We start from the raw sequence: 11,773 nt of genomic DNA on the forward strand, positions 1-11,773 counted from the left end.
TTATAATTTAGATCGGAGAGAGCGGCTGGAGGCCACCCCTTCTTAGCGCCTCGCAATATGGCCACTTGCCCACTTTGGACGGCTTTCAGTCGTCCATTTCGATCCAAATTATAACTTGAGGATGAGGGATCGTAACTAAGTACAGTGGGATCACGGCTATGCTTTGATCAAAATTATAAATGGTTCATTCTTGGTCCATTCTTTTCTCTTTTATGGACGAGCAGATCTGGTCTCTACATAAAGAAGGATGCGTCTTGAGAGAAAGTAAAACTTCGGAGGTCTTTTTGAAAATTTTACTTCATTTTCCAATATTTTGTGAATAACACGAAGTGTTCAATTCTTCTCTTCAGAGTATTTTATGAAAAAGACAAAACAATTTGGGCCAAAATGAAAATTTATCTTGCTCGCGGCTTCTTCTCACGAGCGAAGGCATTGAGCGGGGCGCCAGCGCCGATTGCGATCTACTTCTGGATTTCCGGGGCTCATTCTGTGGATAAACTATTTCTTCCTGCAATTAAAGTCAACTATAGAAGGAAACTGTGACGATCTTGCTTGCCTTTTCTTTCTCCTACTTTCTCTTTTCGCGAAGTGTTCGCTTTCGGCTGGATTTGAGCAGCAATGAACAAGCGAGCGAACCCTAGCTGGTAAAGGTAGAAGAAGATGAAAAAGGGCCCTTTTTTTTGTGCTTTTGACTCGAAAACAAGGTGTGTATCTTATCCTCAACCAAGAATTCAAGATTTGTGTTCTTATTCCATTATCCGTCACATTCTATGCATCTCTGTTTCACTATCACTAAGCAAAACCTAGAATGCTGTGATAGCATACAGATTTCATAAACTTGAAGGAAATGGAGAAGATGCTGTTGAGGGGAAATAGAAGCAAAAGCATGAAGAACAAGGTTTGTGTTCTTATTGATGAATTCACAAGATTTTTGTTCGCATTCCACTCTGTTTAACTATCACTAAACAAAACCTAGATTGCTCTTGTAACATACAGATTTCATAAACTTAAGGGAACTGAAGAAGATGCTGTTTAGGGAAAATAGAGGGGGAAAAAAATGAAGAACGAGGTTTGTGTTTTTATTCCATTATGAGCGACATTCTATGCATCTCTGTTTAACTATCACCAAGCAAGATTTAGATTGCTCTAGTAATATACATATTTCGTAAACTTATGGGAAATGGAGAAGATGCTGTTTAGGGAAAATAGATGCAAAAACATGAAGAACAAGGTTTGTGCTCTTTTTTATGAATTTACAAGATTTTTGTTCTTATTCCATTATTAGCCACATTCTATGCATCTCTGTTTAACTATCACTAAGCAAAACCTAGATTTCTCTAGTAACATACAGATTTTGTAAACTTAAGGGAAATGGAGAAGATGCTGTTCAGGGAAAATAGAGGCAAAAGCATGAAGAACAAGGCGTGTGTTCTTATTGATGAATTCACAAAATTTCTGTTCTTATTCCATTATTAGCCACATTCTATGCATCTCTGTTTAACTATCACCAAGCAAGATCTAGACTGCTCTAGTAACATACAGATTTCATAAACTTGAGGGAAATGGAGAAGATGCTATTGAGAGAAAGTAGAGGCAAAAACATGAAGAACAAGGTTTGTGTTCTTATTTATGAATTCACAAGATTCTTGTTCTTATTCCATTATTAGCCACATTCTATGCATCTCTGTTTAACTATCACCGAGCAAGATCTAGATTATACAGATTTTGTAAATTTATGTGAAATGGAGTTGTTGTTGTTTAGGGGAAATGGATTCAATCTGATTCGACGGCAATCAATGGGATGTGGTGCTGCAACCTGACTCAACTGTACTGCCATTTGTCTGGAAGAAATGGAGTCGGCACGAGGTGTGTGTCCAGAACCTCACGGAGACAAAGATGCCCACCTTCCACCTGGTTTTTGCATGCCCTCTGAGATCAAATGGCACGATTCCCCGCCTCAACGCCTTGTCCATGGCCTCCTTTGCATCCTGGTCCAGTGGTATTGGCGACGAGTGAAAGTGATAATTGAGCGGGCGGGAGCTGTTCTTAGGAACCTCGAGCGAGTTGGACTTCAGCACTGCAACATCAATGTCATGGAACTGGAGAAGGAAGCTCAGGGCGGAGAAGCTGGTGTGGGCCTTGTTGTTATCATTCACTGCCTCCAAATTTAGGGTTATGTCTATCTCGAGCAACCCTAATTGATCATAGAGGAGCTCGTCGAGATGTGCATAGGCCACCCTGATGTAGGGCATCTTTGGTTGGTAGACCATGTACACTACAAACACTGCTATGCCTGCGACGATAACAGCTATCGTAAGGATGGCGCACAGAACTGCAAGTGTCCAGATCACGAAATGGGTCTGCCGACCCTCTTGGGAAATCAGGCGGGGTGGCATGATGAACCGTGATCAACAGCATTGGGGAGAAGAAATACAGCGACCGCGATTCGTGTTCTTATGATGTTAGCTATGGTATGAGGTCGGCCGGTGGCTTCATCCCTGTGCTGGGGTTCTTGTCCAAGGTAATGTGGAAAGTTTGGTATCTTCTTTGCTGAGTAATAGGTCTTCTAGCTAAATGTGATCTTAAAGGAATTGATCGCTTTCTTTGTTTCCCGAAGAAAAATACCATACTTGCCTTGTGCAATTCAACCTTTTCTTTACGAGGTGCCATCACTAGAGATGATCAAGGAATCGATATGGCTAATATATTTTCTCTCATCACAGTGTTCTAATCATTTTTGCGGGTGTTTGTGTTTTGCAACTAAGGCTTTGGCTTCCGAGCGGAGTTCAAGTACATGCCAACTTAAGATTTCTTCATTGACAAGGAATGAATCTCAAACAACCATCTGCAGTTGGTGTATCCGAAATTGGTAAGCTTGCTTTCCCTCAACAATTGTAAATGCCTCGATCGCTATGGAAGCTACGAATGATGTTGTTATGTACTTCATGCTGTTTTACCGCATTATTCTTTCGGTGAAGTTCATGTTCTATAGAAAGTGTCGATCGTAGAATGTTCTGATCAGGGAAAAGTTCTTCTCCTGTTTGTCGAGTATGTTATTGTGCACAATACATAGCCATAATTTTTCAACGAAGTGAAAGCTGAGGCTTAAGCAAGGCTGAATAATCATTTTTGTATATATAGATGAATGTGGTTTGTAATTTATTTGAAACCTTTGTTTTTTTTCAAGTTGGCATCCGTTATTCAACTTACATCAATTAATCTTGAAAGTCGCCGATCTCTTACTGGTTAATTTATTTATTTGAATTGTATAATCATGTCAATGGGTCATTCGTTACCTAGCCGTAGTTGAATTAGGGTTTACGAGATGAATTAGAAGTTAATTAGGATGAAAATGATGGAGAATTATGATAATTTTAGTATTAAAATGGCTATAATATTCTCTATTTTTTGAAAAAAATGATTTGTTAAAGATAGGGACATTTTTGGCTATTTTTGCATGCGAGAGGCAAGAATCGAAGCTAAAACATGGGTCAAATTGATCCTTCGAGCTCGACTTTGTCTTCACTCATCAAGTAGAGCAAGTTCGTTGAATAATGAATGCTAAAAGGCAAGATATTTGAATTTACATCGGTGACAGGATCAAAATTGTCTATTTGGTAACTTTTAGCTTCTAAAAAACTTTCAAAATGTTTCATGGTTTCAATTTAGTCACGTCGAGCGAGGATCACGGGTAGTCAAGTTGAATTGAGAGCTAAGCATGATCCTTTTTTTAATAATCCGGTGTCTAGTTCTTACGAGCTGAGCTGATTAATTTTGAGATGGACGGTTTATTTCCATATTTCATCTAGCAAGTAAACTTAGGAAGCATGATAACTCATGGTGTGGCATGACATGTGATGATTCATGGTGTGGCATGGCGATCCAACATCACAGGAGTAATTTAATCACAATAAATGTATCATATAGAAATTGAATGCTGATTATTTGAAAATATATTGTCTCTTAGAAAGTAAATTGAGTGATAAGTCTTCTTCTAAAGTTTATTGAGATATATTTTTCATAGTTAATGTTGGCCAAATTAGTTGACATTGATTATCATATTTTACTGAATATATATGGGTCTGGGAAGTCTTTTGGTATTTTATTTTATAGATGAATTTTGCCTCATAGACAATTGTCATGCTCGCGAGAGGGCTTGTATGAAAAGTTTTAAGTATCTCAAATAAGTCTAAGAAATTTTGGAAGATGAATCTTTTTGCCATACTATGAACATATGTGGAGATGTCTTTTGGAATAGTTGTGGGGAGTCTCAAGGGCATTGCTTCTGAAGCTCTTTATTCTATTGTTTCAGCAACCTTGACTTTAAGTTGGGTCCAAGTAGTTAGATCGATGAGGAGGTCTAGAAGGTTTTGTTCACGTTCATTGATAGTTGCTTGAGCATAAGTTTTTTCTATCTAAATGTTTTCGCCTTCCTTAAGTAATGTGCTGATAAAGCAGTTAGGACCTATTGCTACCCTGTAGAAGTAAAGGTTTCATCTAAAACGTAAAAGCCTTTGTCAAAAGGTTTTTTTACAACCTTTTATTGCTATTTTGACTCCCTCCTGTTGGGTGCTATTTTGAATTTCGTTATGTTTCCTCTGTACAAAAATTTGTACAAGTACAGAATTTTTCCTAGCAACCCATGTGTTCTTCAAAAATTAAACTTGGATTGCAAACGAAATTTAACATTATTAATCCAAGTTCAACTCATGTGGTCTTCAGAAGTTAAACCATATTACAGAAGTTGATTAAATATCTATTTCAAGGACTGACTTCCAAGTCGTTGGTGAGACACTTTGCCTTCTTGGTTTTGGGATCATCTATCACTTCCTAGGCAAAGCCTTTTAAAGAAATTGAATATTTAAACTCCTTACAGTAAACCTTAGGTTTAATTACAGAGAACTCAATTGAAGCATAAAATCGATAGCCTCTTGTGTTGGTATTTTAGGATCCATACAAAGGAAAATTAAATTAGTACACAGCGGAAACAATTAACAAGTTATACCTTTCTTTGTATCTTAAAAACCTCTTGATCTTCTGTTGTATTCCTCTCCTCCTCTTGGACGTCGTGTGGACGACGATATACTAAGACAACACCACCCGAACAACCACTTCTTTGCCTCCAAGACTTTCAGCCACCAAGGGATGCTAGAATAGGGAGCCTCCTTCTCTTCTTCTTCTCCTCCAAGTAACCGACCACAAGAAGATGAAGCCTCTTGATGTCGCTAACCCTTGGTAAAGGAAACAAGGGGATAATTGAAAGGGAAGAGGGTCGGCCACAACAAGGATTAAAAGAAGAGACTTAGGTTGTGTTCTCCTATAAGGCGCCATCTACTTCTCTTTTATAATCTTTGGTGAATGCAAAAAAGGAAAGATTTAAAATTAAAACTTTCCTATTATGTGTGGCCGACCCTTATCAATTAAGGAAAATTTTTAAATTAAAATATCTCTTTTAAACCATTGTGGATGACTACAAAAAAAAAGATTTAAAAATTAAAATATCTCTTTTAAATCCCTTTGTGGATGGCTATACAAGGAAAGTTTTAAAATTAAAATCTCTCTTTTAAATCCCTTGGAGGATGACTATAAAAGGAAAGATTTTAAAATTAAAATATCTCTTTTAAATCCCTTGGAGGATGGCTATAAAAGGAAAGATTTAAAAAAATAAAATTCCCTTTTAATTCCCCTGTGATCGACCCCTTGCTTGGGTACCAAGCAAGGCTTGGCCGACCACCTCTTGGGCTCCAAGCAAAGCTTGGCCGACCTTTGCTTGGGCACCAAGTAAGGATGTGGCCGACCCATTACTTGGGTAAGAAGTGAACTTGGTTGGATACGAGACTTTATACATGTTAGGATCGATGTACTCGGCTAGAGAGGGGGGTGTGAATAGCCGACCCCAAATCGTTCGTTTCTTTCTACAAATCAGGTTAGCGCAGCGGAAAATAAAACAATAGAAACGAAAATAAGGAAGAGCAAACCTCAACGCGATGATGTAACGAGGTTCGGAGATGAAACTCCTACTCCTCGGCGTGTCCGTAAGGTGGACGAAGCCTACCAATCCGTCGGTGGATGAGTCCCCGGAGAACCGGCTAATAAATACTCCTTGTGGGTGGAGAAACCTCGCCACAATAGCTTGCAACAACAATATGGAAATACAAAGAAGAGCAAGAACAAAATACACAATGAATGTACAAATACTCGCTTGCCTTCTCGTCGACTGAAGTCCCGGATGAAGCACCAACTTCACGGACGAATGCCAACAAGCAACTCAGTCGAAGAAGCTCACACGAAGCTTCGGAGCTCAGCAAAGCTCAAGAGCACAGCTTTCAGAAGAACAACAACTCAGTTTCGAGGAGGAAGAAGAAGAACTACATCTGTAGAAGCCCTCGATCTCCTTTTATATATCCTGCGAAGAAGAAGCACATAAACTAGCCGTTGTGTCGCAACCAGAACACCTCCTGATCGGTCCAGAGACCTCGATCGGTCTTGGGGACCGATCGAGCTAAGCCTGGACCGATCAGTATGTTACTGATCGACTTCTGATCGGTCCGGGACCGATCAGCCTTCTTCTCTTCTTTTTCTCGATCGGTCTTCGACCGATCGATAATCCAGCATTCTGTTGTTCGATCGGTCACCGACCGATCAGATCACCGATCGGTCCCCAGATCGATCCAGAGCTTGGTTTTTCCCAAACCAAGTCCCAAGCCTTCTAAACCAACATCCGGTCAACCTTGACCTATTGGTACATCATGCTTAGCATCCGGTCACTCCCTTGACCTGCTAAGACTCCCCACCAAGTGTCCGGTCAATCCCTTTGACCCACTTGGACTTTTCTCTTCGTGTCAAGTATCCGGTCACTCCCTTGACCTACTTGACCTTCTCAACACCAGATGTCCGATCACCCTTGATCCATCTGGATTTTCCCTTGCCCGGCTTCACTCACCAGGACTTTCACCTAGCTTCACTCACTAGGGTTTTCACCTGGCTTCACTCACCAGGATTTCCAATCTGCCCGGCTTCACTCACCAGGACTTCCCAACTGCCTGGCTTCACTCACCAGGACTTCCCAATTGCCTAGCTTCACTCACTAGGACTTTCCCGTCTGCCTGGCTTCACTCACTAGGTTTCACATCCGGTCCAGAGAACGAGCTACCGAGCCCTCTCTGAACACAGTTCGGAGAACGAGCTACCGAGCCCTCTCCGACTTCCATCCGGTCCAGAGAACGAGCTCCCGAGCCCTCTCTGACCACAGTCCGGAGAACGAGCTACCGAGCCCTCTCCGACTTCCCATGTGCCAAGCTTCCATACTTGGACTTCTCCGTGCCAAGTCTCCATACTTGGACTTTTCCCGTGCCAAGCTCCCTGCTTGGACTTTTCACCAGATGTCTGGTCAACTCACCTCGGGTCAACCAGGCCAACCTTGACCACGGGTTGCACCCACAATCTCCCAAGCTTGTATCCTTGTCAAACATCAAGATACAACTTTTCTGTTCACATCAAATATTGTCAAACATAACTCGTCAAACATCAAAACACAACTCGAGTCAAGTCAACTCGAGTCTGGTCAACCAGGTCAACCTTGACCTAAGGTTGCACCAACAATCTCCCCCTTTTTGATGTTTGACAAAACCCATAATCAAACCCATAATCAAGTTAGGTTAACCCGATAACCTAACTTAGGTTTTCCAATGTTCTTCCCTGAACATTCTCTAGACATTCTCCATTCTCCTTTCTACTCTCCCCCTTTTTGACACACATCAAAAAGAGTGAATCAAGGTCAAGAGTTTCTTCCTAATTGATCCTGTCTGAATCAGGAGTCAACGGACGCTGGGGACGTGGCGCTCCCTGCTGGATCCTCGAGTGCTCCGGCGAACCTGCAACAAAACCGAGCCGGGAGGGGTGTCCCGGCGACGGCCCTCCGACGCTCAAGTCAGGCGAGGAATAACAAAGGAAGTGACTTCAGAGATCTAGATGCGCGTACCTCCGGTGAAGAAATGGGGGCCTTATATAGACCTATTGAAGAAGCCTGAGCACGCCAATCGAAGCGATCACCTGCTTTCGATCATGCCCAGGTATGGGTCTGTTAGAAGGACATCCCTAAGACCATACCGTTACTGTATCCACCTCTCTATGATGTGACGGCGAGATCCTCCATCGTGCGATCTTGTGTACGGCCTAATCATCAGACATGCTTCTGCTGATATCCCATATCCCGAGCCGAGCGCATAGGCCGCTCGGCCACCTTTGTACCCTCGCCCTTATCTTGGCCGAACGGACAACCCGCTCGACCCTTTGGTCCCAGCCGAGCGGACTCCCGCTCGGCCCTTCGATCCTCCTGCCTTGGCGTCGGAAACCCAAGCCCATGGATGGGTTATCTCTAGCTCCGCTCGGACCATTACCCGCTTGGCCAACCCTCCATCCGTCCTTAGGCTGGGACCCTTCAGAAGGTGGGCCCCCCATTCTTACCGCCGGATCACCTGGTATTGATTATGAAGAAACATATTCCCATATAGTGGATGCAATCACATTTCGATATTTTCTTTGTATGACAGCACAAGAAAAGCTTGAAATGCGTTTGATGGATGTAGTAGCAGCTTAGTTGTATGAAAAACTTGATAATGATATTTATATGAAAATCCCTGAAGGGCTCACAATACTAGAAGCATCAAGTTCATATTTTAAAAATATTTATTCCATTAAATTACAAAGATCTTTGTATGGATTGAAGCAATCTGGACGTATGTGGTATAAATGTCTAAGTGATTATTTGGTGCAACATAAATATCAAAATGATCTAATATGTCCATGTGTTTTTATAATAAAGGATGTACTAAAATTTATCTGTATATGTTGATGATTTGAATATCATTGGAAGTCCTGAAGAAGTTATAAATACAATTGATATATTGAAAAGAGAATTCGAGATGAAAATCTAGGAAAAATGGAGTTTTGTATTGGATTACAAATTGAACAGTTTGCAATTGATATCGATCACTTGATGTGAACAAAGATCCTTTTCGACCTAGTGAAAATGGTGAAGAACTGCTTGGTCCTGAAGTACCATATTTAACTGCAATTGGTTCATTAATGTATCTTGCTAACGATACAAGACCAGATATAGCATTTGCTGTAAATTTATTAGCAAGATATAGTTCTCCAACACGTAAACATTGGAATGGAATTAAACATATATTTAGGTATCTTTAAGGTACCATCAATTTGGGCTTATTTTATTCTAATATATCTACTTCAGAGTTTATTGGTTATGCAGATGCAGGATATTTATCTGATCCACATAAAGGTCGATCTCAGACTGGTTATTTATTTACATATGGTGGAACAACCATATCTTAGAGATCTATCAAACAAACCATAGCCGCTACATCATCGAATCATTCTAAAATACTTGCAATACATGAAGCAAGTCAGGAATGTGTTGCAAGAAAAAGTTTTGCTATTAGAAACCAAATAGGGAGGGGTCTCACGGAGAGGCGACGACAGTAGGGACGGCGTGGCGTCGACGGCTCTCGACAAACAATGACGGCAGGGACGAAACACGACAGGGATCGACGAGCGAGGAACGCCGAGGTGAGGGCTGCGAGGATTGGAGAGCGAAGAAGGTGGCTCTCGACAGACAGCGGCGGCAGTGACGAAAGACGGCGGAGATCGGCGAGAGAGGAGCATCGAGGCGGGGATCGGCGAGCGACGTCGCAGGAACGACGTCGAAAGCTAGGTTTAAGAAAGAAAAGGAAATATCAAATGATGCGACAAAGAAAGAAAAAAAACGCATGAGATGCCACGTTAGATGACACGTTTACTGTTGCGTACAGGCGCGTAAAATAAAATCACGTATAATATCAGTATTTGAATGAATATAAAAAGATATTAAAAGATTTGCATGTTACATGGTCTTGTTGGATTTCCCATAGATTTTGTTACGTTCCAATGGATTTATCAAAATACTATTTTTTTTATCCCTCTTATCTATAGAAAGCCTACCTTTCCATTAGATTTCTCTTGTTACTTTCCTCTTTTTTCTTTTGGCCCTTTTCCAACTTGAAGCCAATTTTAAGAAGTAACAAGGGGGTGAGACTGTGATGCACGATAACTATTTTTTGATAAAAATATCTTCTTTTGAATTTTTTTAGAGAAAAGTTGTTTTGTTTCATTACCTTAAAAGTTTAATCACAACAACTTATTTTTCCTGTGCATGATTAAATTTGATATTCTGTAATGCATTTTTTTTTTTTTTTATCAAATTGATGATTCAATCAACACATTGCGCTCTTTTTGCTAGAAAAGAATTATTTGTTAATTATTGTTAGATAAAGAAATAAAAAAATATAAAAATTTAGTGGTAGAATTTTCTTTTATAGAGAATTTAAAATTATTAAAAAAAAATGAATAAGATTGTGATTTAGGAAAGGGAAGCGAAAATGATAATAATAATAATTTTTTAAAAATAGATTTAAATTTAAAATGTATTGAGTGATTCTTTATTATAGAATGATTGTATATTGATTAATCATTATTATTTTTTTCTCTTGTTTATAAAAATACATCTAAAAGAATGTTTTTAAATTTGTATCAAATTTTAAAGTATCATTATATTGAAATTGTAAGATATAAATCAAAATTTTATTCCTTTAATTTTAAACATTTTTATTTTAATAAATTAGTAGAGGCTTATATTATTATTTGTATTATTATTATTATTATTATTATTATTATTATTATATGAATATAAATATGTTTACTAAAAAAATCTATTGCTATCTATCTCAAATCCGAATGAAAATGAGTGAGAGATTTTTTTAAAACAATATCAAAGCCTAAATCTTTTTCTACCTAGGGCCTCAACTAGGCTTAAGCCGGCCCTGAACAAGGCTATCGGATTTACATGGTTTACAACTAGGGATGTTGCTAATCTAAGACAAGTGAAGTACATTATCGAAACTCCTTCGACAAGGTCAGGGGCGGAGAAACCTCATACAATAATTAATAGCTCAGAAAATGAAAACTGACTTTAAAGACTCATATACAAGTGTTGTATTTGAATAGGAGAACAAGCTCTCCTTTTATAGCCCTCTGCTCAAATTTGACCATTTGCTAACATGACAGCTCCAGGTTAGAGTGGGTCCGACCGCCCCCAGTGGTGCACTTTATCTCCTTCGCAAAACGGCTCTTAGATAAAATTTTATCCACGCCAGGACGCCTGAACCGTTCCTGGTGTTGAACTGTCACTAACACAGACTTTGACATCATCTTTGCAGCAACAGCTTGCTAAGGCACCCTTTCTGCACCAGGATGGTCCGAGCGCTTGGAATCTAGGCGTCTGGACTTGGTCCAAGCACTTGGACAAGTTGACTTGTTCGGCTTCCACTTCGGTCGCTTGGGTGATTCTCCGACCATCTAGAGTTAAGCTCACCCGAACCCAACTTCGACCTTCTCTCCTCGAGTAGTATTTCGCTCCAACTTCTCGTCCCTCAAAAGCATCACACGCGTCCTTAGGGATGGCAATGGGGCGGGTTCGGGTCGGGTTTAGCTAATCCCATAACCCGCCCCGCCTAAATTTTCAACCCACCTCGCCCCGACCCTGCTCAAAACCCAGCAGGTCCATAGTGGGTTAGACCCACCAACCCGCTAAACTTTAAAAAGATAAATATAATATATATATATATATATATATATATATATATATATATATATATATACACACAAACAGGGTGAGTTCATTGAAACCCGTAACACGGCCCGAGCCCGCTTCTAAACT

At 40.1% G+C, this 11,773-nt stretch overlaps 1 protein-coding gene across 1 annotated transcript; it reads right to left on the minus strand.

The window, feature by feature from the left end:
- Nucleotides 1-1,793: 1,793 nt before the first annotated feature.
- LOC122048808 lies at nt 1,794-2,396 on the minus strand. The gene has a single exon (XM_042610332.1). It carries the CDS (start codon nt 2,394-2,396, stop codon nt 1,794-1,796), a length of 603 nt encoding a protein of 200 aa, XP_042466266.1.
- Nucleotides 2,397-11,773: the final 9,377 nt, after the last annotated feature.

The sequence above is a fragment of the Zingiber officinale genome, chromosome 2B (genome assembly GCF_018446385.1).
Source record: "Zingiber officinale cultivar Zhangliang chromosome 2B, Zo_v1.1, whole genome shotgun sequence".
Lineage (NCBI taxonomy): Eukaryota > Viridiplantae > Streptophyta > Magnoliopsida > Zingiberales > Zingiberaceae > Zingiber > Zingiber officinale.